The 23,480-nt window shown below is 41.3% G+C and overlaps 1 protein-coding gene and 1 non-coding gene across 6 annotated transcripts in view; one reads left to right on the top strand and one right to left on the bottom strand.

Moving 5' to 3' along the window:
• The window catches only part of Arhgef28 (Rho guanine nucleotide exchange factor 28), a 312,963-nt gene extending 297,317 nt beyond the window's left edge, over positions 1–15,646 (top strand). For 3 of the 5 annotated variants that reach the window (XM_027401660.2, XM_027401662.2, XM_027401664.2), the window contains one exon: positions 15,389–15,552. In XM_027401660.2, coding sequence (XP_027257461.1) covers positions 15,389–15,552 — 164 coding nt within the window. Of the gene's footprint in view, positions 1–15,388 lie in introns of all 5 variants that reach the window. The other 2 variants (XM_027401663.2, XM_027401659.2) reach the window with 1 other exon arrangement.
• Positions 6,686–6,815, bottom strand: LOC113834217. The gene has a single exon (XR_003482593.1). It is a non-coding gene; the product is annotated as a small nucleolar RNA SNORA40 (small nucleolar RNA).
• Positions 15,647–23,480: the final 7,834 nt, after the last annotated feature.

Here is a 23,480-nt window from a genome sequence, read left to right as displayed (position 1 = left end):
GTTGGACTTTCTATGGACTGCCAGCTCCCGAATAATGACATGAGACTTTTTTATTAATTATGAAAGTTTGGCCTTACCTTAGGCTTGTTCCCAATTAGCTCTTAAAACTTAAATTAACATGTTTATATTAGTCTACAATTTGCCATGTGGCTTGTTACCTCTCCTCCATAATGTATGTCAGATTTCCTCCACATTTAGCTGGTGAATCCCCACCTCTCAAATTCTTCTCTCAAGGTTCTCCCTCTCCTCAGAAGTCCCACCTATCTTTTCCTGCCTAGCTTTTGGCCATTCAGCTCTTTATTAGACCAATCAGAAGGTGTCCTAGACAGGCAAAGGAGGACAGAGGCACATCTTTACACAGTGTGATCAAACATCGCGAAAAAAGTTGAACTTCCCTGTATTGTTATAACTTCCCTGTATTGTTATTCTACAAGGTGACAGGCAGCTCCATAGGCACAAGCTTGAAGGCTGTCAACAGCTGGCACTACAGTCATTGAAGGAGTAACTTGCCCAAGAGTCTTTTACTAGTAAGGAGTTAAATTATATGGCCAGATGGGTGCTAGTTCTTGAAAAGAGTGGTTTGTAAAAGAAACATCTGTGTCAAAAGCATATACAACCTATGTCACCTGGATAAGCAAAGGATGGCAGCTGGCTCTTTTTTCAGCTCTGGTCTTGGGTCAGTGGTCAGGAAATACAAATATCAACAGGGGGATAGCTCTGTTTTTTCATTTGTGCTAATTTACAAGACAGTCTTCAGCCAGTTCTTTTTGAGAGAGATGGTTCCAAAGAAATAGTCATATTCTCTCTCTGTCTCTCTTTCTTTTCTCACTATATGAACAGTTTATTCTTTAATTTTATAGTGGTTATGCTTCTATCCCCCAGTGTTGGTACTACAAATGTGCCCCACAACAACAGCTGGGTTTTTGTTGTTGTTGTTGTTTTTGCTGTTTCAATAGTTTAGAAATGTTAATTTTCTCTCTTTCCTATAAACTTCCTATTTTTGTGATTCCTAAATTATTTTAATTTTAATGTTTGAAAATGTAGTGATCTTCAATATGATAACAGGCTTAGAGAGGGCCAAGGTATGAGATCTTGGTCAAACCATGCACATTTTCTGTATATTGCATTGTGCTTTTTAAACTATAATCTTTTGGAGTGACATAAACTCAAAGCTGTAATTAGAAATGATATTTCAGGATTTGCCTTCTTAGCAAATGTCGTTTCAAACAAATGAGAATGACAAAGTTAATGTTTCTCATTAAAATCTACAAAACAAAACAATGTTGCACTAAAAAAAATGCCAATTTTTCAAAAGAAAGAATGGGCCTGCAAATTCTTCAGCATTCATCATTTTGTAGTTAATCAAAAGAGAAAAAAAAAACAGCCTTCATTCATGGGCATTGAAAACAAAGAATTGTACTCCACTTTTAAAAACCTGGTAATAGCATAATTATGAAGAAGCAGGTAGAACTAATTAGCTTGGGTGTGTTTGATGAAATTGCTTGCCTTCTTCTGGATGAAAGCTAGACACCGAGTCTGGTATGCTGGAGAGTTTTAGCAGCTGCTTTCCCCTCTACTGAACCAGTAAGCATTAAGTGCAGCATTAAAATTCCTAGGTTGATTTCCTGCCTTATTCAGCTGGCAGAGAAACGGTTCTTCTTCTCTCAGCAAAATGAGAGACGTAACTCTTTTACCATGGGTAGTGTCAAGCTGCTGGCAATTTGCCAGAAAGCCTGCTCCAGTGTGGTGGGGCTTAGAAACTTCCGGTCCCTGGAGCTGTGGAAAGATCCGGTGCCATGACGGTACCGCCTGTAGCTATGTGTTACTTCATCAGGCATTTCTTCAGTTACCCTTCCCTCTTCCCATGCACTCCAGGATTCCATTGTTTTGTTTTATTTTAAAATGAACATACTCCTTGTCTACCTGGGTATGTCATGGACAGTTTCAAACATACACGACATTAACAGAGGAGTGTAGTAACTACTCATGTACCATCCCTCACCTTCACAAAAACTATGGCTAATCATGTTTTGTCCAGATTCCCACCTCCCTAAATTCTGTATTTAAAGTAAATTGTGAAAATTTCCATAAGTGTATATTAAGCCATGAACATTTCAACAAATATCTCTACTAGATAAGTTTTATTTTATTCATCTAGTGATGATTATTTGCACATGTAACTGTTGCAGATAAAATATAACACAGAATTATCTTCAATTAATAACAAATGTGTTATGTGTGGATTAAATAAGTTCAGTGTAGACAGTGTCTTTCAATCATACTTTAATATTCCATAACAACGTCTGAAAGCCAAATATAAACACCAGTTTTCAAATTTAATCTCAATAATAGTACTGCTACATATAGCTTGAACAATAAAAAATGTCATCTTGGGGCTTTATATTTTCAGGTATTTGGGTACACAATCATCCCCTAAACAAATCTCTGAAGTAAATGTTTTTAAAGTCATCACCACACCTAGGGGGAAAATGACAGGAATTCCATCTCAACATGTGACAGCTTTATGTTTAAATTTCCAGTGGTTTCATAAGTACCATTTGCGTGTTTCCAGTTATTAAAAATAAGGTATAAAATAAACCTCACATTGCTACAGCAGTTATTTACTGTGTAGTTTGATGTATTCATTAGTGTAGAAGGTTTAATCATGGACATTGCAAATGTATTGGAAGTAAGTGGTTACAGAGTGAGCTGTTAGCACCTCTGGCCACATTTGCTTCGGGTAGCTGTCTTTTCTCTTTTCTGGAATGTCGACTTACTGATAAGGCTGTATGTCCTGCTGTCAATTTCCTTCTAATTTTTTCTTCAGAGCTAACCAGTACTCTTGACTTTGGTGTATATCATTTCTACAAGATGTTTTTTCTCTTTTCCCCAGGATTGGATATGCATCCATCTCGCATATGTCAATCATATATTTTGTTTTACATTTGTAAGTAAATGTTGAAGTCTCAGTTCCTGTAGTTAGGATTCTATACAATGCGTAGCTGCTGTTGGTGTGATCATTTATGTACAGGCTTGCTTTTTCTCTTCAACACATTTTTACATGCGTTGATAACTTATGATACATGCTCTTCTAACTTATGAACAAAGCCAGTGCATTCATTTCTTTATTGATGAAGAAGTAAGCTTTCCCATGCTTTTCCATTACAAATGATGGCCAGTAGACATCAGTCTTGTACACATGAATGAGAGTTTACAGTATAGCACACAGGAGTGGGAGGGGGTCCTCAGCTTTGCTTGACTGTTTGCCTTCTACAGTTTTGCAGTATACCATTGCCATCAGTGTCTGGTCCTCCTCAGGCCTTAGCATCGTTAGGATGCTGTGTGTGGTTCTGCTGCCATACGTGACAGTGATGAATCTTTCCTTCCATCCATCCTTCTGATCACAAGTGAACAACAGTACCACTGCAGGGTCAGCAGCTTTTCAGGTTCCACCTTCTGTGAATTCTTTGTTCATGGTATTGTTGTGTTTTGTTTGTTTTGTTTCTTTTTTCTCCCCCCCCCCCACCCCTGAAACAGGGTTTCTTTGGGTAGGTAGCCCTGGCTGTCCCAGAACTAGCTCTGTAGACCAGGCTGGCCTCATACAGAGATCCACTTGCCTCTACCTCTCAAGTGCTGGGATTAAAGGCATTTGCCCCCCTTGCCTGGCAGTGTTGTTGCTTTTTAATTCCTAGGTTCTAGAATTTCAAAAGATCCACAGTTGGAGATTTTTTCAAATAGGCTCACAAATATATTTGTGCTCGGAAAAGCAGTTTTCAAAGAAAATCTTTTTATAGTTCTATGTGGACACTTTGAAGATCAGAAAGGAACCTTTCTCTTCTTCTCCCCTCCTTCTGTTTCTTTTCTTTCACTCTTCCAGTCTGTCTGTCTGAAATTTTGCTAGTTGCTCTTTTGTCCTTCAGCCCCAGTATGAACTTGTGCTCTGTCTAGCCTCATGCTTGTCCTTTCATAGCTTATGATCTTGTGTGGAAACCTGTGCACTCAGCCTGTTTCCTTGTCTCTACTATATTCCTTTATAGGAGCACACACAGGCTTGTGTGTATGTGCACGTGTGTGTTATGTGCACACGCGAGAGTGCATGAGTGTTGTGTGTGCATGTGAGTGTGTGCAAGTGAGTGTGTGCATGTGTGTATGCATGTGAATATATGTTGCATTGTGTGACCATGTATGTGCATGTGAGTGTGTGTTTGTGAATGTGTGTGCATGTGTGAGTGTAGGTGCATGTGAGTGTGTACATGAGTGTGTGCATGTGAGTATATTGCATGTGAATATGTGTGCATATGTGCTTGTGAGTGTGTGTGCATGTGTGAGTGTAGGTGCATTGTGAGTGTGTGTGCATATGAGTGTATATCCATGTGAGTGTGTGTGCATGTGTGAGTCGTGTATGTGAATGTGTGCGCATGTGTAAGGATGTGTGAGTGTGTGTGAGTATGTGTGTGTGTGAGTGTGTGTGCGCATGTGTAAGGATGTGTGAGTGTGTGTGTGTGAGTATGTGTGTGTGTGAGTGTGTGAGCATATGTAAGGGTGTGTGTGTGTGTGTGTGTGTGTGTGTGTGTGTGTGTGTGTGCATGTGAATGTGTGTGTGTGAGAGAGAGAGTGTGTGTGTATGCTGATAGGGAAATCTTTGAGGAAGGGATGTGTATCCTAAAAAAAGATGTAAAGAAAATAAATTTCTATTTTATTTCATTTATTTTTGCCACTATGACATTTGGTTTTTTACAGTTTGCTTGGGATCAGAACTCCTTGAATTTGGAAGGATTTGTTTTTCCACTTTCTGATTCCTGCTGAGAAGTTTGACCTTTTGGGTCCTGCTTCTTCCTGTGAGACCTGCTGCACCCTGGAGGCTTTAGAACCCTCTTCTGTCCTCGCCCATCTGAAGTTAATGATATCTGTAGAATCATCTGCCGAAATAGTTTCTATGAGTTATTCATTGGGCCCTTTTCACCCAGAGACATATTTCCTTATGTTCTGGGAAGCAGTCTTTTTCTTTTCATCTTCTTTTTTAAAGTACGATTTCTCTTTACTTATATCATGGCAGTGCTTCTCACTGGAAGCCGGAATGCTCCAGTTCTCCATTTTGTTGTTTTTTCTCCTCCCTTTTCTATTTTTTCTTAGGTCTTTAACTCTATTATTCCACAACTTTTATTAAAAAAACCTTTGCATATGCATATATGGTGTGTGTGTGTGTGTGTGTGTGTGTGTGTGTGTGTGTGTGTGTGTGTGTGTGTGTAATGCCACCACATGTGTGTGGAGTCAGAGGATAACTTCAGGTGTTGGGCCCCACCATGTCTACCTTGTTTGACACGGGATCTCTCTTGTCTTCATTCCTGTGCACACCAGGTTCGCTGGCTGGAGCGTTCACAGGTTCTCCTGTTTTTGCCCTCCGTATCTCCCTAAGAGCATTGGACTTGTGCACAGGTGCACTTCTGTGTCCACTTTCCATGGGTTCTAGGAATCTGAACCCAGGCTGGCAGGTTTGTGCTGCACGCTCGTTTCTTACTGAACCATCTCCCTAGCCCCCTCTGATTGCTTTTCAATTCAGCTATCATTATTTTAATTTCCAAGAAATATTCCCCAATTTTATTACTGTTATTACTCAAGAGACTCTAGTTCTATAATTGTGATGCCTCTTCAGTCTTTCTTTTGAGGATGGTAACCATAGTTTTTGGGCATTTTCTTCAGCATTCCCTGTCTATGAAGTTCACATGACAGCTGCCATTTTGGATTGTGATAATTGAACTGATTGAGACATGTGTGCAAAGTATGTAGAACTGTGTCTGGCATGGATAAGAACTCAATATTTTATGTTGATTTTGTTATTCAATGGTTTTCCATGAGCCTGGTGAGTTTACATTCATGTATCACCTTGAAATCCCTTAAAAAAAAAAAGAAAAACAGGGGGTTGAACCTTTTCCAGCTAAAATAGTGAAAAATATAAAAGGTCAGTTTTGTAAGAAAACTGAGATTTTCTGTTAAAGAATTTTTTTTGTCCTTGCATCTGTTTTGATTGGTTTCGAGAAGTAGCCCAGATATTTTCATAGGAAAACAGAAGTCCTACTGAAGTTTGTAAACTACTGAAACTTTATATATATCATTGTAAGTTAAAGAAAATTCCAGTTGTTCTTCATAGCAACAATTCTCTCCATTTTTTGTTTTCTGAGTTTTTTCATGGACAGAAGAGCTTGATGGCCCAGAGTTACTAATAATTTACAGCCTATTTTATGAGTGTGATGACCTATAATTTGAAAAGATAAATGTATGTGTGCTCTGCTGGTGAACATTACCCTGTGTGTTGTTGTGGGGGCAAATTGAGGTTGCTGTAACTTCAGCTACCTAAGTTCACACGAGGTTTGGAGGTTCTAGCCAGGTATTTCGATGGTCATCTGATATCATATTAGTGACTTAATGGGGAAGGCCTTCAGAGTAATTCTATCTTTCCTGTGTATGCTGACAAATGTCTGTCACTGGGTCACATCCCCACCTACCTCTCTGCCCTCCCTTTTCTTACACTGTGATTCTGCTACGAGGACCAGACTGGCTGTGCTCCTATTTTTAAGTTTGTTTTTTCCTGATTTATACTCTTTTATTTGCTTTTAAATGATTCACTCTTTGTTCTTAGAGCCCCTGTCGTCAGTACCATAGACTCTTTGAACTGTTTGCAGGACCACATTTTTCTCTTAAATGTATCAATACTCATATTGATGAACAGTGACTTCCGGGCTGCAAAAAGCAACTTTATTCTTGTGTCTGTCTTTATGTCTCTGTCCACTAGTTCAACACACACACACACACACACACACACACACACACACACACACACACACACACGTGCGCCTGACTTAGAGTCATTTACCTTTTAGTTTTTAAGGATGCATACAGGTAATTAGCTTCATTATGGCATCTTCATATCTATTCTTCTCTCCTCCCAACCTCCCATCAGCTCCGCCCACCTCTTGTTAATCTTCTTCTCCTCAATAAAAGCATAAGGATTCCAAATTGGTATTTTTCTGGTGAGTCTGATCAAGGTAGATACAATTTTTGAACCAAATATTCATTAATATATTCATTCATTTGACAATATATTGACATCTATATTCTTTGTATAACCAGAGATTTACTTTGATATTGTCAGACTAGATAAACTACTTTTATTTCCTGTCTTGAGTGTTGTAGTTTCAAATGAACTCAACTACAAAAGAGCAAAGACTAGAAATCCAAACTCCAGAAGAATCTTACCAATTCATTGATAAGGATGAACAGACCAGGGATAGCAAATGAGATGTTTTCAGAATTAAAGTTCACCTAAAAGATGTTATTGGATTTTAGGTAAGAACAAAAACCACTTTGGGATCAGTTTTTATAGGGAAATATAAATGCAAATCAACCTTATTCATTTTATGGGAAAATTTTTTATATCTTTCTAAAGTACATGGAAACCCATCCATAAACTTGCCAATGACTTGTCATCCTGTTACACTAAAATTGATGTAAACATGAGTGTATCCAGGCGAGGCTCCTCATTCACCACCACAGTGTCCCATTTATATCAGACATATAAAAGCCACACTGTTGGAACAACAAAGAACCTTTTATAATATTATGATCCAAATAGTCAAAGGCTATTGACTTTTTAAAGTAGTCATGGCAATTTTCAAACATACACAAAAGCCATTTGATGAACTCCATCTACCCACAGCCAATTTTACCTGTTAACAACCCATTGCCACTCTTGGGTCCATTCCCTTTTCTCTCATATTGAGTTATCTTAAACAAATCCAGGACAACCTATTATTGCCTTGGAAAAATATTTCATTATCGTTTTCTGAAAGAACCCTGTTTTTCATCTTTATAATGTCATTATTGCACCTGAAACAATATTAACAATTGTTGCTTAAAATCACGCTGTCAGTGTATGATTGACTATGATTGTCTTATAAATGTCCTTAATGATTGTTTTGTGAAAACAGAGTCCAAATAATTTCATATATGGTCTGCAGTTGGCATATTCCTTAAGACTATTTTACTGTGAAGTTCTCTTGCCTCTCTTTTTAAATGCACATTTTAAACATTCAATTTCTTTGTTGAAAGGGCCAGTTTGAATTTTTCTGGGGAAAAAAAATCCCCATTCCTGATCTTGCTGATTGTATCCCCATGGCACCATTTTACGTATTCTGCAGCTGTAGTTCCTGTAGCCAGGCATAGACTTTTGATGAAACACAGGCTTCTCTCTGACATGAAAGCAGACCCATGGATGGAGCTGTGCATTTCCTTCACATCCCATCATGGGACACAGAGTGTCTGCTGTGTTCTTGATGCAGAGATTGAGCCCAGGGTCCAGCTGCCAGCATCACTGAGCTAGCCATTCTAGAGTTTCCCACTAGCTTTTCTCTTCACAGTTTTAGCAGCTGCTAATGACTTTGACCTTGATCCACTGTGGCTCTAGGCTTCTGGATTTAGAAGACTTTACCTACTTCCACCCTTCCACCCTGGATGTATTCTGGTGTCTTGCTCTTTTGTTTTCTTGCATAGTCTATAATGGATTTGTAATTCTCTAGTGCCCTGGCCTACATTTATTTAATGGAACAAAATCCTGTAGGTGACACTGTGAGAAGAGGCTCCCTGAGATGGGAAACACTAGCCTGGTACTAATGTTCCTCTGAGGTATTTGTGTGTGACACATTCCAATCCTAAGAAACTTGTCAGCTCTTGTGCTTGACTTAACCTGGTATTTTATCAACCACTCTTTCCTTTTTATCATGAGAACCTAATGGTGTTTTATGTAGAGACATACTTTGAGATGCTTCTCAAGAGTATGTCGAGGAATAATCCTTATGAGACTTGACAAAGTCAAGGTCATGGCCACTAATTGGTAGTAACCTTCTTTGGAGAAATACAAATGTAAGGGCAAACTCAGGTTCCCACAGCAGATCTCCATGCTGTGCTGTGCTGTGCCATGCCTTTTATGAGCAGTTTCATCTACACGGTTCTGATTTCTTCCACTCTTTGTTGCTTTTTGGCATTGAGTACATCTCCAATGTCAACCATTTTAAGTATGTTAAATACTGTCAAAGTCCAATTCTCTGTCACAATGTTAAGAACAGTTGTCACACAATTTACTTTATAATTTGGACACACACATACTGTACACATTCTCTCTCTTTCTTTCATTACTTTATTTCAGGTGCAGTATTGACACATAAGAAATAGAAAAAAAAAGGGGGGATCACAACAGTAATTTAGAATTTATTTGTTTCAGCTATCAACTCTAGATTGCTTTTCACATCAGAAGCTCACAGCCTGTTTTGTGGCTCGCTATGGAAAATCGAATTGAGCAAAATTAGGGACAGAGACCAATTTTCCTTTGCTCTGAAGATACCTCCGGCTCTGCACAATAAATGTTTTCCATTAGAGGGAAAATGTTGTGCATTAATGCTCCTGAGAAAAAATAATGATTGCCAGTAATGCCATCAGGAAATGATTTTTTAAATGTTTCAGAGTGTAAGCATGAATCAGTGAATAAATGGGAATACAAATTATTTTATAGAACTGGAACATTAATGATAAAATCATTTCTTGGAGAAGAAGTTATTCTAGGAGAGTCTGAATTTTGAGTTTGGGGACATGCACAAGGGACATAGTAGTAGTAAGACATACAAGTCAGAAAGCTTGATTAAAATAACCAAGGGCTGAGCCAAGGCTCAGAAGACGTGGAGTTCTGCTCTGTGGGATAAGACATGAGAAGGTTGAACAATGCGACATCAGCCACTTCAACAGTAGACTAAACATGCTTTGTGCAATCCCGGGCTGCTGGGTCCTTGGCTGTTGGTGTACTGTTGGGTTCAGACCTTGGCAGTGATGCCTATGATGAAAGTTATTGTGTTTTTAATGTTGAATAAAAGATCACTTCAAAATGGTCATGATTTCAAGTGCCTTTTCCTGCAGGATGTATCAGCACACACTTTTATCCCAGCATTTGGGGAGTAGAGGAAAGAGTACCGGGTCTTCTATCAGGTAGGGCTGTGGGAGAGCAGGTCCAGCTGGTCTCTTCCCCAGGCTGAGGAGGATGGTGAGTGTTGAGGACCCAGATCTCCCTCCTAGTTACTGGAAAGAGCCACACTGAGTCAGGAGACTTGTGGAAACAGACTCTCTGCTTTATTGCATCAGGCAGGTGCTTATATAGGTTTGAGAAAGTGGGTGGGGATCTCAAGATGGGGTGAGGTGTAAGGGCCAATAATATTTCACCATGTTAGCAGTAGCTGGGCAGAAGCAGTTTGCTGAGCCACTCCTATGAGGAAGTGATAGGCCAAAGACAGATCGACAAACTCTAGCCAGGCTAAAGACGTTCCACTAGGCCTTGCATCTGGGCCTTTTGGGGCCCAACAAAAGAGGATCATGAGTTCAAGGCCAGCCTGGACTACATAATGAGACTGTATCTGAAACACACACATAACACAGACAGACAGACAGACAGACAGACACACACACACACACACACACACACACACACACACATACACACACACACACACAAAAAATAAGTGTGTAAATAAAAGTTTTTATATTTAAAAAATCATGAAAAGGCAAAGAATGTGTTAACTAAAATGTTTTCAAATTCAGAGCCTTTTCTACTTGTCAGATCCTGCTCTTTATGGCAAGTGACTCTTACTTTTGTTGGTCACATGAGCAGAGGTCAAGTATAGATAGTAGCTGTGGATGTTGCTAGTCAATTTCCCCGCTCTGTTCAAATGCATGTTATTGAGAAAACTGAAGACAGAGGAATGGAAAGATGAGACTGCCATATAAACATTAATTTAAATGCAGCTTCAAGTAATGGATTTGACTGCATTATGCACTCCTTTATTGTGTCTTATCTCTATAACGTTGTTCATAAAATCACTGAGCCCAAACAGAAATGTAAGAGAATTTCCTGGTTTCTTTCCAATCTTTTGTGACTTGCCCAAGGAGATATTTCACCTCATTGTGTAGATCTGATTTACTTCACAGTTTATGAGTCACTTTGTTCATCTTAAATATAATACAATTATGTCTTCTAAACCATTTATAGGCTGGCCATGACAACAGCTAGTGATCAAGTTGTTTCAAAATAATAATAGTCATGTAGACAATGGAATGCTAAATATCTTCAATGTTTGTTAGAAAGTCTAGTTTTAGGGAACAGAAGACCGTATGAAAACAATAAATGGCAGTGTCAACAGGCAGGTTGTCACTAAGGGCTGAAGCCCAGATTTAGGGGATCATTTTGGGGTATGAGTGCCCCCTGCATGCTTGTCTCTTAAAAAACAAGGGTGTTTTCTGTGCCACGTGTCTACAAGAAGAAGTGGTACAGCCAAGTTGTCCACAGCTCTAACTTTCAAAGCTGTGTTAGGAGGCTGGCCTGAGCCCACAGCAGCCCTCATAATGTGGCTACGGAGGGCTTTTTGTTTTCTTTTGTTTTTGAAGCTAAATTTTCAGTGTGTGACCAGTAGCTTAGTTGTGTAGCAGAAAAGGCTCAGAACCAAGCTTCTACTTTTCCATTTGCTTCAGCCAGACTTTGGGTTTTCAAATGTGTTTCAGCTTATTTGTCCCTATTTTAGGCTTAATAATCTGCACTCTGTTCTGGTTCCAGAGATGTGGTGAGGTTCAAATTATTTATGTCAAAGGGAATCGTATTGCAGTTTGAAATTGTGTCTCATTAGAATAGTGCCTGCCTTTCAGTTCACCCGATTCTGATTCCATTAATATTTCTCGATTATTAGAAATAAGGAAGATTTATTTTTCTCTTCATTGGTTATCAGGCCTTTTGATCACAAATGAAATTGGATAATTCCTTTTAACTCTCTAAGAATTCTGCTTTCTGAATCAGCAAGGTTCCATTTGAAGAAATGTACTTTCATTTTTAGGTTCTATGTGAGGACCATGTTCTGTGGGGTAAAAAAAGGTGGAAAAGGTGACCGGCTTTCAGAAATACACAATTGCTCTTCGAGACTTCTCTTGGGATAGGAATGGAGTAATAAAATCAGAAATCACAGAATGGCTTCTATTTCAAAGTCAGACTGCCTGACCTTGCCTGCATAGTTCAGGCAGAAATGAAGGAGGAACATGGAGAAGGAAATTGAGTTCCTTCAAGTGACGCATGACCATACGACATCCATCTCCGATTGCAGTGTAGGTCAGGCACTTAAGGGCCGAAGGTCCTGGTAGAAATAGTGCTCTGTTGTTTTCATCCTCATTCCACACTGTTCTGATTAAAGCCCTGCTCCCTACTGTAAATGTACATGTGTGTGTATATGCGCGCGCGCGCTCACACACACACACACACACACACACACACTCCCATATACCACTAGCATTATTGGGAGCTGCAGCCAATCATTTAAAGATAGGAGAATTCTTTCTGATATGTGCTTGGTTCTTTGGTTTGCTTTTTGGCTTTCTCTTGAAGCCATTATTGGGACATCACAGATTTTCAGGCCCCTGGGCATTTTGGACTCCACTTCAACCTTGAGGAAGGAAGCTTCATGGATTGTGGGAGTATGGCCAGAGCTGTCAGGTTTCAGCAATCAGTTTGCAACCACCCCTTTCAATGGGAGATTTTTCTCATTCTCAATGTAGTGGTCTGTGTGTACGGTCTGGTCCCTCTATTGCTGCAGCATAGATGAGCTACCCAATCTTCCAGTATTAGCTAGATGAAAATGTTGAGAATTTTTTTTTTCCTTTGAAGTTGTTTTGTGTCAGCAGAGCCGTTCCAACAACGGGGGAGAGGAATTAAGATCTCATGAACATCATCACATCCACAGACAGGCATACCTTGTCTCTTAATGTGGTAAAATAAGATGGGGAAGCATTTTGGGTTTATTTGTAGTCTTGCCCTGTCAGTGAAATCATTGCTTGGGATATTTGTGTATGTCTGATTGTGTGGGGGAGGTTGCTAGGTCTGTAATCATTGCTGTGTTGGTTTAGGGAGGCTCAATACATCTTTTGCTTTGCTATCTTTTAGAAGGGTGAGTGGAGAGAAAATACTATGAATGTAGGATTTTGTCACCTGCAAACTCTGGGCAAGTCATTAGCACCTGAGAAATTAGATGGTAAGACCTGAGGAGGAAGGTGTCTTTATTCAGCCATAATCCTCTAAGTTGAGGTCTAACGGTTTTGTGATACTAGGCAAAACATTGAACTAGCCTTAGCCTTAGTTTCCCAACTTGTAAACTGTGGGCTATATTTTGAGTTGCAAAGAGATGGTGAATATAAAAGACTTTGCACAATGTTCAAGCTGGTGGCAAGAGGGTACAGATAAGATGGTGGTCATTTAGAGGCATTATCAATGCCCTGTAGATAACAACATTCCTTATATTTGAGGAACAGGACTTAATTGCCCCAATGTAAGAGGAGATTTTCTTTGTGGGTTGGCAATGTAGCTCAGTTGGTAGAATGATTGCCTAGCATGTATTCGTGGCACCATGCGTTTATCCACAGCACCACATAAACTGAGTGTGGTGGCACATGTCTGTAATTCCCCAGCTCAGACAGTAGAGGAGCCTTGGAAGTTCATGGCCATCCTGGCTAGCCTGGGATATGAGAGACTCTGTCTCAAGGAGAAAATGAGAAAGGAAAAAGAAAAAGAAGCTAGGCTTGGCTGGTGCCTTTGAGTAAGCTGAGGCTCGCAGCCTCAGCTCTCACCCGCCATTAGGGTCCTCATTTCCTTCAGAGCCCCATGACTCTGACCATTGCTTCTCCAGGTGACCTGGCTCTGCTTCCTGTGGTTCTGACTGATGCTCCCCCCGGAGCCCCACCTCCTACTGGAAAAAGGAAAGACCTGGGGGTAGCAAAAAGATGGAGCCCTGTGGGGAAATTCTGTCCTTCATTTTTACCAAGACTTGCATACTACATTCCCTAACAGTTAAAGGTTCCTGTCTGCAGGGAATGGATTAGAAACACTTCTGTTATAGGATGGAGACAGGTATGATGTCTGTCTAAATAATGGTGGCTTAGGATAAAACATGGCAAAGATGATAATGGTTTCCTTTTGATGACTAAAAGAGACATGGTTGGACCGCAGGGTGACCTACCCTCACTCCACATGCAGATGTTTAGGCCTGTTTGCCTCTGGCTATAACTAGAAACCATTTACCTGTCTGTAATTTTGCTATATTGCCACACCTTAAGGAGGTTGGTTATTGGAAGAAATGCCATGGAAATGATTTGTAGCAAGTATGTCTCTTTCTTCAAATCAAAGCACTCCTTCATCTCCCCCCTTAAAGCACAATATAGAAGCTTTTATCAGAAAAGGGGAGAAGGTGCCCGCTGTTGCTAGGCAACCAGAAAAAAAAAAACCCTGCAAGCCCAGTTACAGTCGCTATTAGCAAGATTTTCCCAGAAACCTAGCTGCTCTTACAAAGTCCTTTGTGTAACATTAACAGACATGCATAGTGGGAGAATAGAAGGTATTTTTCATTCTTCAATGCCCTTTTCCTACCCCTTGTCCACACTATTGGAGCCCCAGATAGATGATACTTTATCTATCTATCTATCTATCTATCTATCTATCTATCTATCTATCTATCTATCTATCGAGACAGGGTTTTTCTGTATAGCCCTGGGTGTCCTGAATTTCACTCTGTAGACCAAGCTGCTTTGAACTCAAAGATCCTGTTGCCTGTGCTTCCTGAATGCTGGGATCAAAGACATGCACCACCATGCAGCCTGAAACCAATTCTTGACTTGAGGTGTTCTGAAGGAAGATGTAATACAGATACATACATGGTTATGACACATAGGAAAATCTTCGTTTTCAAGACCTAACTCTGAAGGAGAAAGCTTGTAGATTCAAGATACCTTTATTCAGATAAATACCAGCCAAATGCAAGCTAGAGCAGCAAGGCCAGGGAGAAGGGGCAGCAGCAGCAGAAGAGGCTGTTCCATGTGCTTACGGTTGCTTAAGAGCCCATCCCACATCACCTGACCTCACCTTGACCACGCCTTAACAGGCGTGGTCAGGCACACCTGTATCCAGCCCTTAGGAGGCGTGGTTACAGTGTCTCCCTACATAACTCCATTTAAGAAAATCAATGGGGATTCTTTTCTCTGGTAGCAGGGATGTAACAGCTGTGAATAGGACCAGTTTTTATACACTTGACACTTCCTTAAGAGTGTTCCATGAAGGTTATTTTCACTACAAGGAGATATTTGTGTCCACAATTGAATACCGATGACATCACTAGATAGCTACTGTGTTCCTCTCTTGCTAGACTTGGGTATTTTTCTCCCTGGCTGACCATGAGGCCACTATATTTCCTGATTCTGAGCAAAGTGTCATCTACCTTGTGGGTCCCAAATGGATTCTCCTGTGACCTATGATGTCTTTCTGTTGCAGATTTGGACTCCTTCCAGAGTGAATCCCCAGGTCCACAGGACACAAGTCAACATGGCCCTCAGCCACAGATACTCACAACAGAAGCAAAACTAACTCTCCCGATGGCAGCCAGACATGGTGGGGATGCTGGAGATGGAGCCGAAGAAAACATTGTTTACCTCTGAGTATATGTGCTCATTTATTGTTTCCCAAGCAAACAAATAAAAACACTGGCACTTTGGGGAGAAACTTCCCTGGGGTCCAGTCCTGTATGTGTGATTGTTTGTGCCCAAATTGCTTTAAGAAGAATATTTAATATTTCATGCAAGTTCATTCTTTTGGGCATAATTCTAATAATTAAATTATTGAAAAACAGCTCTCTGTGTATCATCTTTAATTTATCTCACTTATCAAGTTTCCAGAGGAGAAACTTAACTTGAGTAAGCTGAAGGATATGAAAAAGCTGTTTTGACTTTGAAGTTCCAAATTGCACTTTGTACCCGTTCATCTGGCGTGTGAAATGCCTTTTAAGATAAAGATGAAGCCTTTTTAATTTAGAGAATGATCTTTGCCAGGGACAAACTGCTCTCACAGCAGTTGCCCATTGACAGTGGCCTTGATAACCCCCAAAGCAAAGGAAGGTAAAGAAATGTCTTCTCTCACTTAGTTCTTATGTGTGAATGTCTGAGGCTTCAGGGTTGGAGCACCGTCACCCTCACCATGTAACCCATGTGTCCTATCTAAGAACCTGTTCTGACTGGGCAGACACTGTGCTGGAACACAGTGTGGACACACTGGGGGCCCGAGTTATCCGCTCTATGGCTCACTTCCTTGTTTGATGATGTTGGGTTCTGAGTCTCTATTCAGCAGCATCTTTGAGCCCAGCTCATGGCCTCCCACAAGTCACTTTGGCTGTAAATAATGTGACTCCACAAGAGAGCCCTCACATGGGTCTGCTGGCCAAGGCGTGAGTGTCAAGGACTACCACTCACTGCAGAGAACTCATCCCTACAGTTCTTAAGGACAGAATGGCTAGTTCTTGGTGAGGCTTGCGGCCTGCATGGGCTTTTCTACAGAGGGACAAGTGGCACTTGCTTTTAGAACACTGTGGATCTCTGAGAGAAAATAAACCAGGAAATGTTCTCTTCTTGTTCTTTGGGAATATATGTATATGTTCTGGTCAGTGTCAATAAATACCTTTTACCTCATTATTTTACTCTGTAACTTTAATATTAAGCATAGGACCATAGCAAAGTATGCATTACACACACACACACACACACACACACACACACACACACACACACACACACAGATAGTCCTTATGGAAACTGAAAAGGAAGGGGAGGCATTAATTTCATTCAGAATTGTCTCAATGACCAGAGGAAACATGACGTGACGGGAAGAGAAATTACTCGGATCCCAACTTATTTTTCCTGAATTTATAAAGTGTGTCTACATTATATTTTCACTTACATAAGTCAAATCTTAAGGTTTTAAAGAATCTCTTTTGAGGGGTATACTTTTCCAGATCCTGCTACATCTATGCTTTTCTTAAAGTGCATTTAAAAGTTTGGTGACTAAATTTTCCCCAGAATGCATGGCTATTAAAATTCATACCACTTACTAAAACTCTGCCCTGTCACTTTACCCCCAAGGCCAACTCCTAATGAAATGACACCCTGCCCCGTGCCTAGGAAGAGAAGCCTTTTTCTGGATCCACTAAAGTTGACCTCAAAATCCTATGTCCCTTGAATGGAAAGCTTAGAGCTATTTCAATCCGAATCTTTGCTCTGATAACCATAAATATCTTCCCCCATTTTTTCATGACAGTAGAAATGAAAATAGTAAAAATATGTAAAGATGTTAAAAATCCCCAAGGGTTCTGCTTTAATATCTGTGCTCAGTTGACTTTCAAGCCCTGAAAACCAGAGCCTTCATGCAGCCCCTTTGGGACAGCCTGGGCAGTTTTTGAGATGCTTGTATTCATAGGTTCATTTGGGCTATTCTCTTATTTAATATTTTGATGTTTTAACTGGTGCCGTTAAATGTCTAAGCTTCCTCAGGAAGTCCTTCCTTTTTACATGCCTTTACTGTGTAAAGCACAGATCCTCTACCACTGGGATGGCTCCTATGTTAAACACATTGTTACCACTGTCTTGATAGCAGGGCATGGGCCTTGGAGATGCAGTTAAATCACAAGAGTAGAGCCTGCATAGATGGTGTTAATCAGCAGGAACCTTGGGGAAAGTCCACAGTCCTTTCATCAGGTGGAGGACATGGCAAGAAGGCATTTTCTGTAACCCAGGAATTTGGCCCTCATCAGACACCAAATCTACTAACACATTGCTCTCAGATTTTCCAGCTCTTGGAGTGTTGAGACATAGCATTCTGTTTTTCATGAACTACCTAGCTGGTGATATTTTCTTAGGGTAGCCTGAACAGGCTAAGACAGAACTTAGCAGTGATTGTTGACTCTCTCACACAAAGTCACTAATCTTATGAGAAGACCACTGTTTTCCAGATCATACATAAGTGTCCCCCACAAGGATCTTCTGTACCCAGAAAGTTGAATCTTAAAGGAGGCAGTCATTCTTTTGTCCTGAAATGAGAAGCATACTGTTCTTTCCCTTCCAGGCTGCATGAATTTATGCATCAGCTCCAGTTCGAATTCCTTTGCATTTCATCAGGATGTGCAATGGCTGTATCCACACACCTTGTAGCAGGCTCACAGTGGGAGCCCTGTTCATTCATGAAAATTAACAAAAATACTTGCTGCTGAGGAGGTGTGTGTGTGTGTGTGTGTGTGTGTGTGTGTGTGTGTGTGTGTACACACGTGTGCACACTCGTGCGGGTGTGCACATAAACATTAAGAAGGTAACACAATTCAGTCACAAGATAACAGGTAATATAAAGGAGTAGGTATTCCTTCCCATGACCCGAGGTCACTCATGTCCTACCCTCTCTGACTTTCCCATCGAAGAGCAGCAGTGCTTAACTATTGGGAGAACAGGTTTTGAAGCAAATGTCCTGAGTCACTGGCTGTTTAACTCCTTGATATTTGGCTTTACCTCTCTGATTCTTCATCTATTAAAAATCAGGATAATTACCTTGTGGGATTGTTGTGACCAATGTGATTAGAAAAGAGTCTAGAGCATCAATCTAGACTGGTCTAGAGTGGTCAATCAAATACACGTTATGTTATCTCTTTTAAAATTCTATTAATAATTGCTCAGCTTAGCCCCAAACATTAGGAAGATGGCTCTTTCTTGCCAGAAGCTGTGAATGGAGACTATGAGTGCTTAGAGATGCTAGGGATGGCATTGGAATAAGTTCCCAGAAGGCTAGCTTTCAACTTATTTCATCCCTAAATGTCACTCATATTTTCAACAAGCATGTATTGACGGTATGCAAGAGGCCAAGCAGCCTGTCAGGGATGAAATGAAGATGAACAAGTCCACATATCTGCACCAGTACATGAGTAGATGGTCCTGAGAGTGGCCCAGAAAACAACCTGGAGACATGCAGGTTACTATGAGAACTCACAGAAGAGACTGCTGGGGAGCAGTATAAGTGGAACTGGGCGGGGAGGGGGGGTATGCTAAAGAAAGAGATGCCTGTGTCGTCAATAGTAGAGTAGGTGGAGAAAACATTTCCGGCAAAGGAGAAGGAGTACTAGTCTGGAAATATAAAATGAGAAGATAGAGATGTTGTAGTAGGCATTTGGAAGGGCCCATTAATGAGTTTCTTCTCCTGAACTAGGTGTCCTGTGAAATGGTCTTACACATGTAGCAGGGAAATAAGGAAACCGGCCCATCTCACCCTGACTGGGTTTCCCAAAAGGCCAAACTATGGACTGGAGAGGAATATCTGTTTCCATGTGAGCATGCGCTTAAATTGTGATGAAATTCCCTTATCTTGTACCCTTTCTATACCAACCTCACTAGCAATGTGGATTCTAGTCAAATTGGCATTGGCATGTCTGCCTCCTTGGTCCTAAGTTGTACTGGAAAAGAAGTGAAGGAGTCCCTGGGACCCCTGAAGATGCAGATTGGATTGAGTTCCAGAGAGAGCTTCAGAATGCTTTGGGATGAAACTGGGAAATTGTATGATGAGCCACTAGATAGGACTATGAAGGGAAAGGGAGGAGGGAAGGGGACATCTCACTTTCTTCTGCTGCTTTCTTCTCTTTGTCGATTCTTCTACTGCCTCTAGATCCCATTTTCATTTACCATTAGAGACTTATGCAAAAGAAAACAGAAAAGAAAGAAAGAAAGAATGAAGGAAGGAAGGAAAGAAGGAAAGGGAGGGAGGGATGAGGCACATGGATAGAAGATTCCAGAATCTTACGATTGACATGAAGAAATCAGTGTTCTTCCCTGACTGGCTCCTCTGCACAGATGTCCCCATGTTGGTCTGGCTGAGGTGTCCCCCATAGTCTTGGGCATTCAAATACTTGGTCTCTCCAGTTGGTGGCACTGTTTGGTTTGGCTTAGGAGGTGTGGCCATTCTATAAGAAATATATTACTGGAGGCAGGTTTTGATTTTAAGACTTCTGCCATTTCTAGTTTGCTCTCTCTGACTCATGCCTGGTCCTGCTGCCATGCCTGATGCTTGTGGCCATGTCTCCCTGCCATGAGAGACTTTTATCCCTCTGGAATCATGAGCCCAGATAAAATCTTTGTTAGGTTTCCTTGGCCGTGGTTTTTAGCAAGAGTAAGAGAATAAGAGAGTATGGCGTAAAAGAGGCAGTAAAAAGATACTGAAAAGCCAAACAGCCCTGAGCTCTGCTTCCTGAATGTCTTCAGCAGTACTAGCTTCCACAACCCAAAGGTCCCATTCACAGAACATGGACTAACAGGAGGCAACACCTATGCTCCTGAAGTCCAGCGTGAGAGAGTCCTGCAGCCAGCTGGACAGTGCTTCAGCTTTGCTTCTGGGCTGAGTTGCTTATCTATTAAGTGGGGGTATTGGCAAAAGCCATACCTTGCAGAACTGTAGTGAGAACTATCTGAAGCAAGTCCAGGACAGAAAATGGCACACAACAAGCACTCTAAAAGTGAATTTTAACTCACAGGCCTGGCAATGGTGCTGGTCAGTTTACCTCCATCTCTAGCTGATCCAGGGATCCATGGAGTCTCAGCTCCAGGGAAAGTTTAGCAAGTTCCCCTTGTCCTAATTGCTCACTGCAGGGCCCCCTTTTCTCATAAAAGAACCCTTACTTGTCTGTTAAGATTCATTTTTAATTTACCTATTACTTTGTCTGTGTTTTCCCCCTTCTTTCTCCTCAGATGACTTCTTTGTGTTGCCAGCCTGTGTGTAGTAGGGGGCAGTGAAGGTAGAGGAGTTAGATGCTCAGTAATGGTTTACTTCTGGATAGCAACTCATGTTAAACATTTAAACAGTGGATGTTGGAGTGATTTGAAATACCACTGGGGCTAAATGCCTGACTCCTTTTTCTGCCTATATTCTACTTCCTTCTTGTGGTTGGCTGAGGTCTAAGGGCCCTGGCACTATGGCTGAGGTCTAAGGAAACTGACACCATGGAGGCTTCCTGGGCACTTTCCAGAGATTTTTTTTTTTAATAATCTATAACATAACATCTTCAAATACAAACACAAACACAGCCAGCATCAACGAGAGCATCTGCATGAGCCAGGGAGTCAAAACAGATTCTCAGAAATGCACCCACCATTTTCCTTGGCAGCTTCACAGCCTCCTTGGAAAGCTTGGGTCCACCTCACTGCTGCTGGCAAGGTGGACTGTGATTGGCGTAAGACATTGGCAGCTGCCAGCAAAGAACAATGGGCTTTTAATTAAAGTCAGAGGAGCCAAGGCTCAGAAAACACCCCTTGAAGATCTGCGTTTAAGTACTTGCTTTCTCCTAACTACCCTGCAAACAATAGTGCCCCATCAAGGTCATCAATCATTTTAGCACAGGGATTCCTTGCAACATAGAGGTAGGGATACAGGTTCTTTTCTTCTTTATCTACTTTGCAATACGGTGAAGAAAGAAAGCACTTTCTTCTGTGTCCCAGTTTTAAGCTGTTACTCCCCCCACCCCGTGGTGATTGTACAGCTTGATCCTTCCAGGCACACCCTCTCCTTGCAAAGTTCTCATTAGACCCGACACTGGAATTAAAGTAAGGGTACCTTGGTTAAGGCCATATTTTGAGGAAGGCCATATTTGCAGTAAGATGTTTCTAACACGGAGTCTGAGCCTGCTAAGCACTGTTGCTATGGAGACGGTATAAGAGATTAATTAAGGCTAGCACAGATGTTGTGAAGTGTGTGTTTGCTGTTAGTAATTAAAGAGGGTGTGTTTGTACATGAGAGAGGAGAGAAATTGAGATGGTGGGACAAAACAGGCAAGGTATAGGTCACATGACCCTTTCCTCCAGCAAACCTCACCACCAATAGCCCTGCTGAGTCTACTGAGTTTCTCATCCACCTGGGCCAGACAGAACAATTGCATGAAGTGGCCAAGTGGTGTGTCCCATCTTCCTGTCTTGGTCTGATTTATAAGAGGCATAGGGATATAAAAAAAAAACCATGTTCTTGCATCAGTGGGTTCAAACAACCCATCTGTCTGGACACCTGAAAACCAAACTGGACTGTAAATGGTTTTTAAACTGACTATCAGGGAGGCCAAGTTTACACACAGGAGTTAAATTAGTCATCCAGACTGCTAGGAGTACTTGGTGCCTGGCTACCAAGAGAGAGACAGGCTTGTCCACCGTCAAGGTGAATTGCCATGGGTGTTTTCGGGCCGAGAAAGTGAAATTAACCATCAGTCTATTCAGGTTTAATTTGGAGAATATTGATTTCAGCGTGGACTAAACCTGTTGACTAAAATTAGAACAACACAACAACACTGTATTGTTTACTTTAACCTGAATAAAATGTTAGTATCAAGATGAGGTCTGAGTGTGGCAAACTGGGGTCCATTTGCATCCTGTTTAATGGTTTCTCCTAGCAGCATCACCACCCTGCCTCCTGCTGGTCAGCAGGGGTTAGTAAATGGTTTGAAACATCTCTAGACTTTTCTTCTTGGGGCGGGGGGGGGGGGCAGCAATTTTCCTTGGATTGGCATTCTTTCTCTTCAACTCACAGCAGTAGAAATAGAGTTGTCTGAAGATGAGGAGTCAGAGAGGATCATAGAAGAACTTTGTTTTGGTGTGGGGGTGGGGTGGGGCTCATTACCCTGGTGGCCGAAACTCAGCTTCCTACTGCCCACAGACTGCGGAAAGCAAGTCCACGTGTGATGATGTAATGGGCGGCTGTAACGTCTGAGGGGTTACAAATGTGTGTGCTGGTGGGTGAGGACACATGCTCTTAAACAAACCTTGGCATTTGCCTGTGTGGGTGGGCTTTAGCCAGCCAGACACCCTAGAAACTCTGAATGCCAAGGCTTGCCCTGTCACAAGAGGTTGTGTGAGGGATTTTGTGTTTGAATGAAGTTCTCCCTCCCTCCCTCCCTCCCTCCCTCCTCCTCCCTCCCTCCTCCCTCCCTTCCTCCCCTCCCTTTTTCCTTATCTCTCCCTTCCTTCTTCCATGTTTCCTTTTTAGCTAAGTACCATCTTCAGGAGACACTCATATCTGCAGGTAAGTGGTTTTCCGGTTGTATGCTACTGCAAATCACAGAGCCAGAAAAGGAACAAGTTGGATCCATGGGAACTTGTCACTGTCTTTATTTCTGTAGATGACCTAATCCTCAATTGCTCTGAAACTTGATGCTTGAACTTGTTTTGCTTCTCATTTTTCCTCTCATTTGAAGGTTGTCTGCCTTGAACTCATGAGATGAGATTTTCAGTGAGGCCACGGAAGGGGAAAGAAGTTGGACTTGCCCTCTGACTCAACTGTGATTTCTACGCATCTTATCATGAATAAGAAAAATGATCTTTGAAAAATACAAGTCTGCCCATCTTTTCTTTTTTCCAAGCACATATAGATAAAAGGGAATGCATGTTCTGGGTTTGATGTCTTAAAATGAAACTGGGTCATGAGGAAGAAATGGCATCAGCAGTTTCATGTTCCTGAAGGGACACTTGATTTGGTAAAAGAACAATGACAGAGACTTTGGAACAATGAGGATAAAAATAGGAATTGATTC

The sequence above is a fragment of the Cricetulus griseus genome, chromosome 2 (assembly GCF_003668045.3).
Source record: "Cricetulus griseus strain 17A/GY chromosome 2, alternate assembly CriGri-PICRH-1.0, whole genome shotgun sequence".
NCBI classification, from domain to species: Eukaryota; Metazoa; Chordata; class Mammalia; order Rodentia; family Cricetidae; genus Cricetulus; species Cricetulus griseus.
This window is presented reverse-complemented; position numbering and strand designations above follow the sequence as displayed.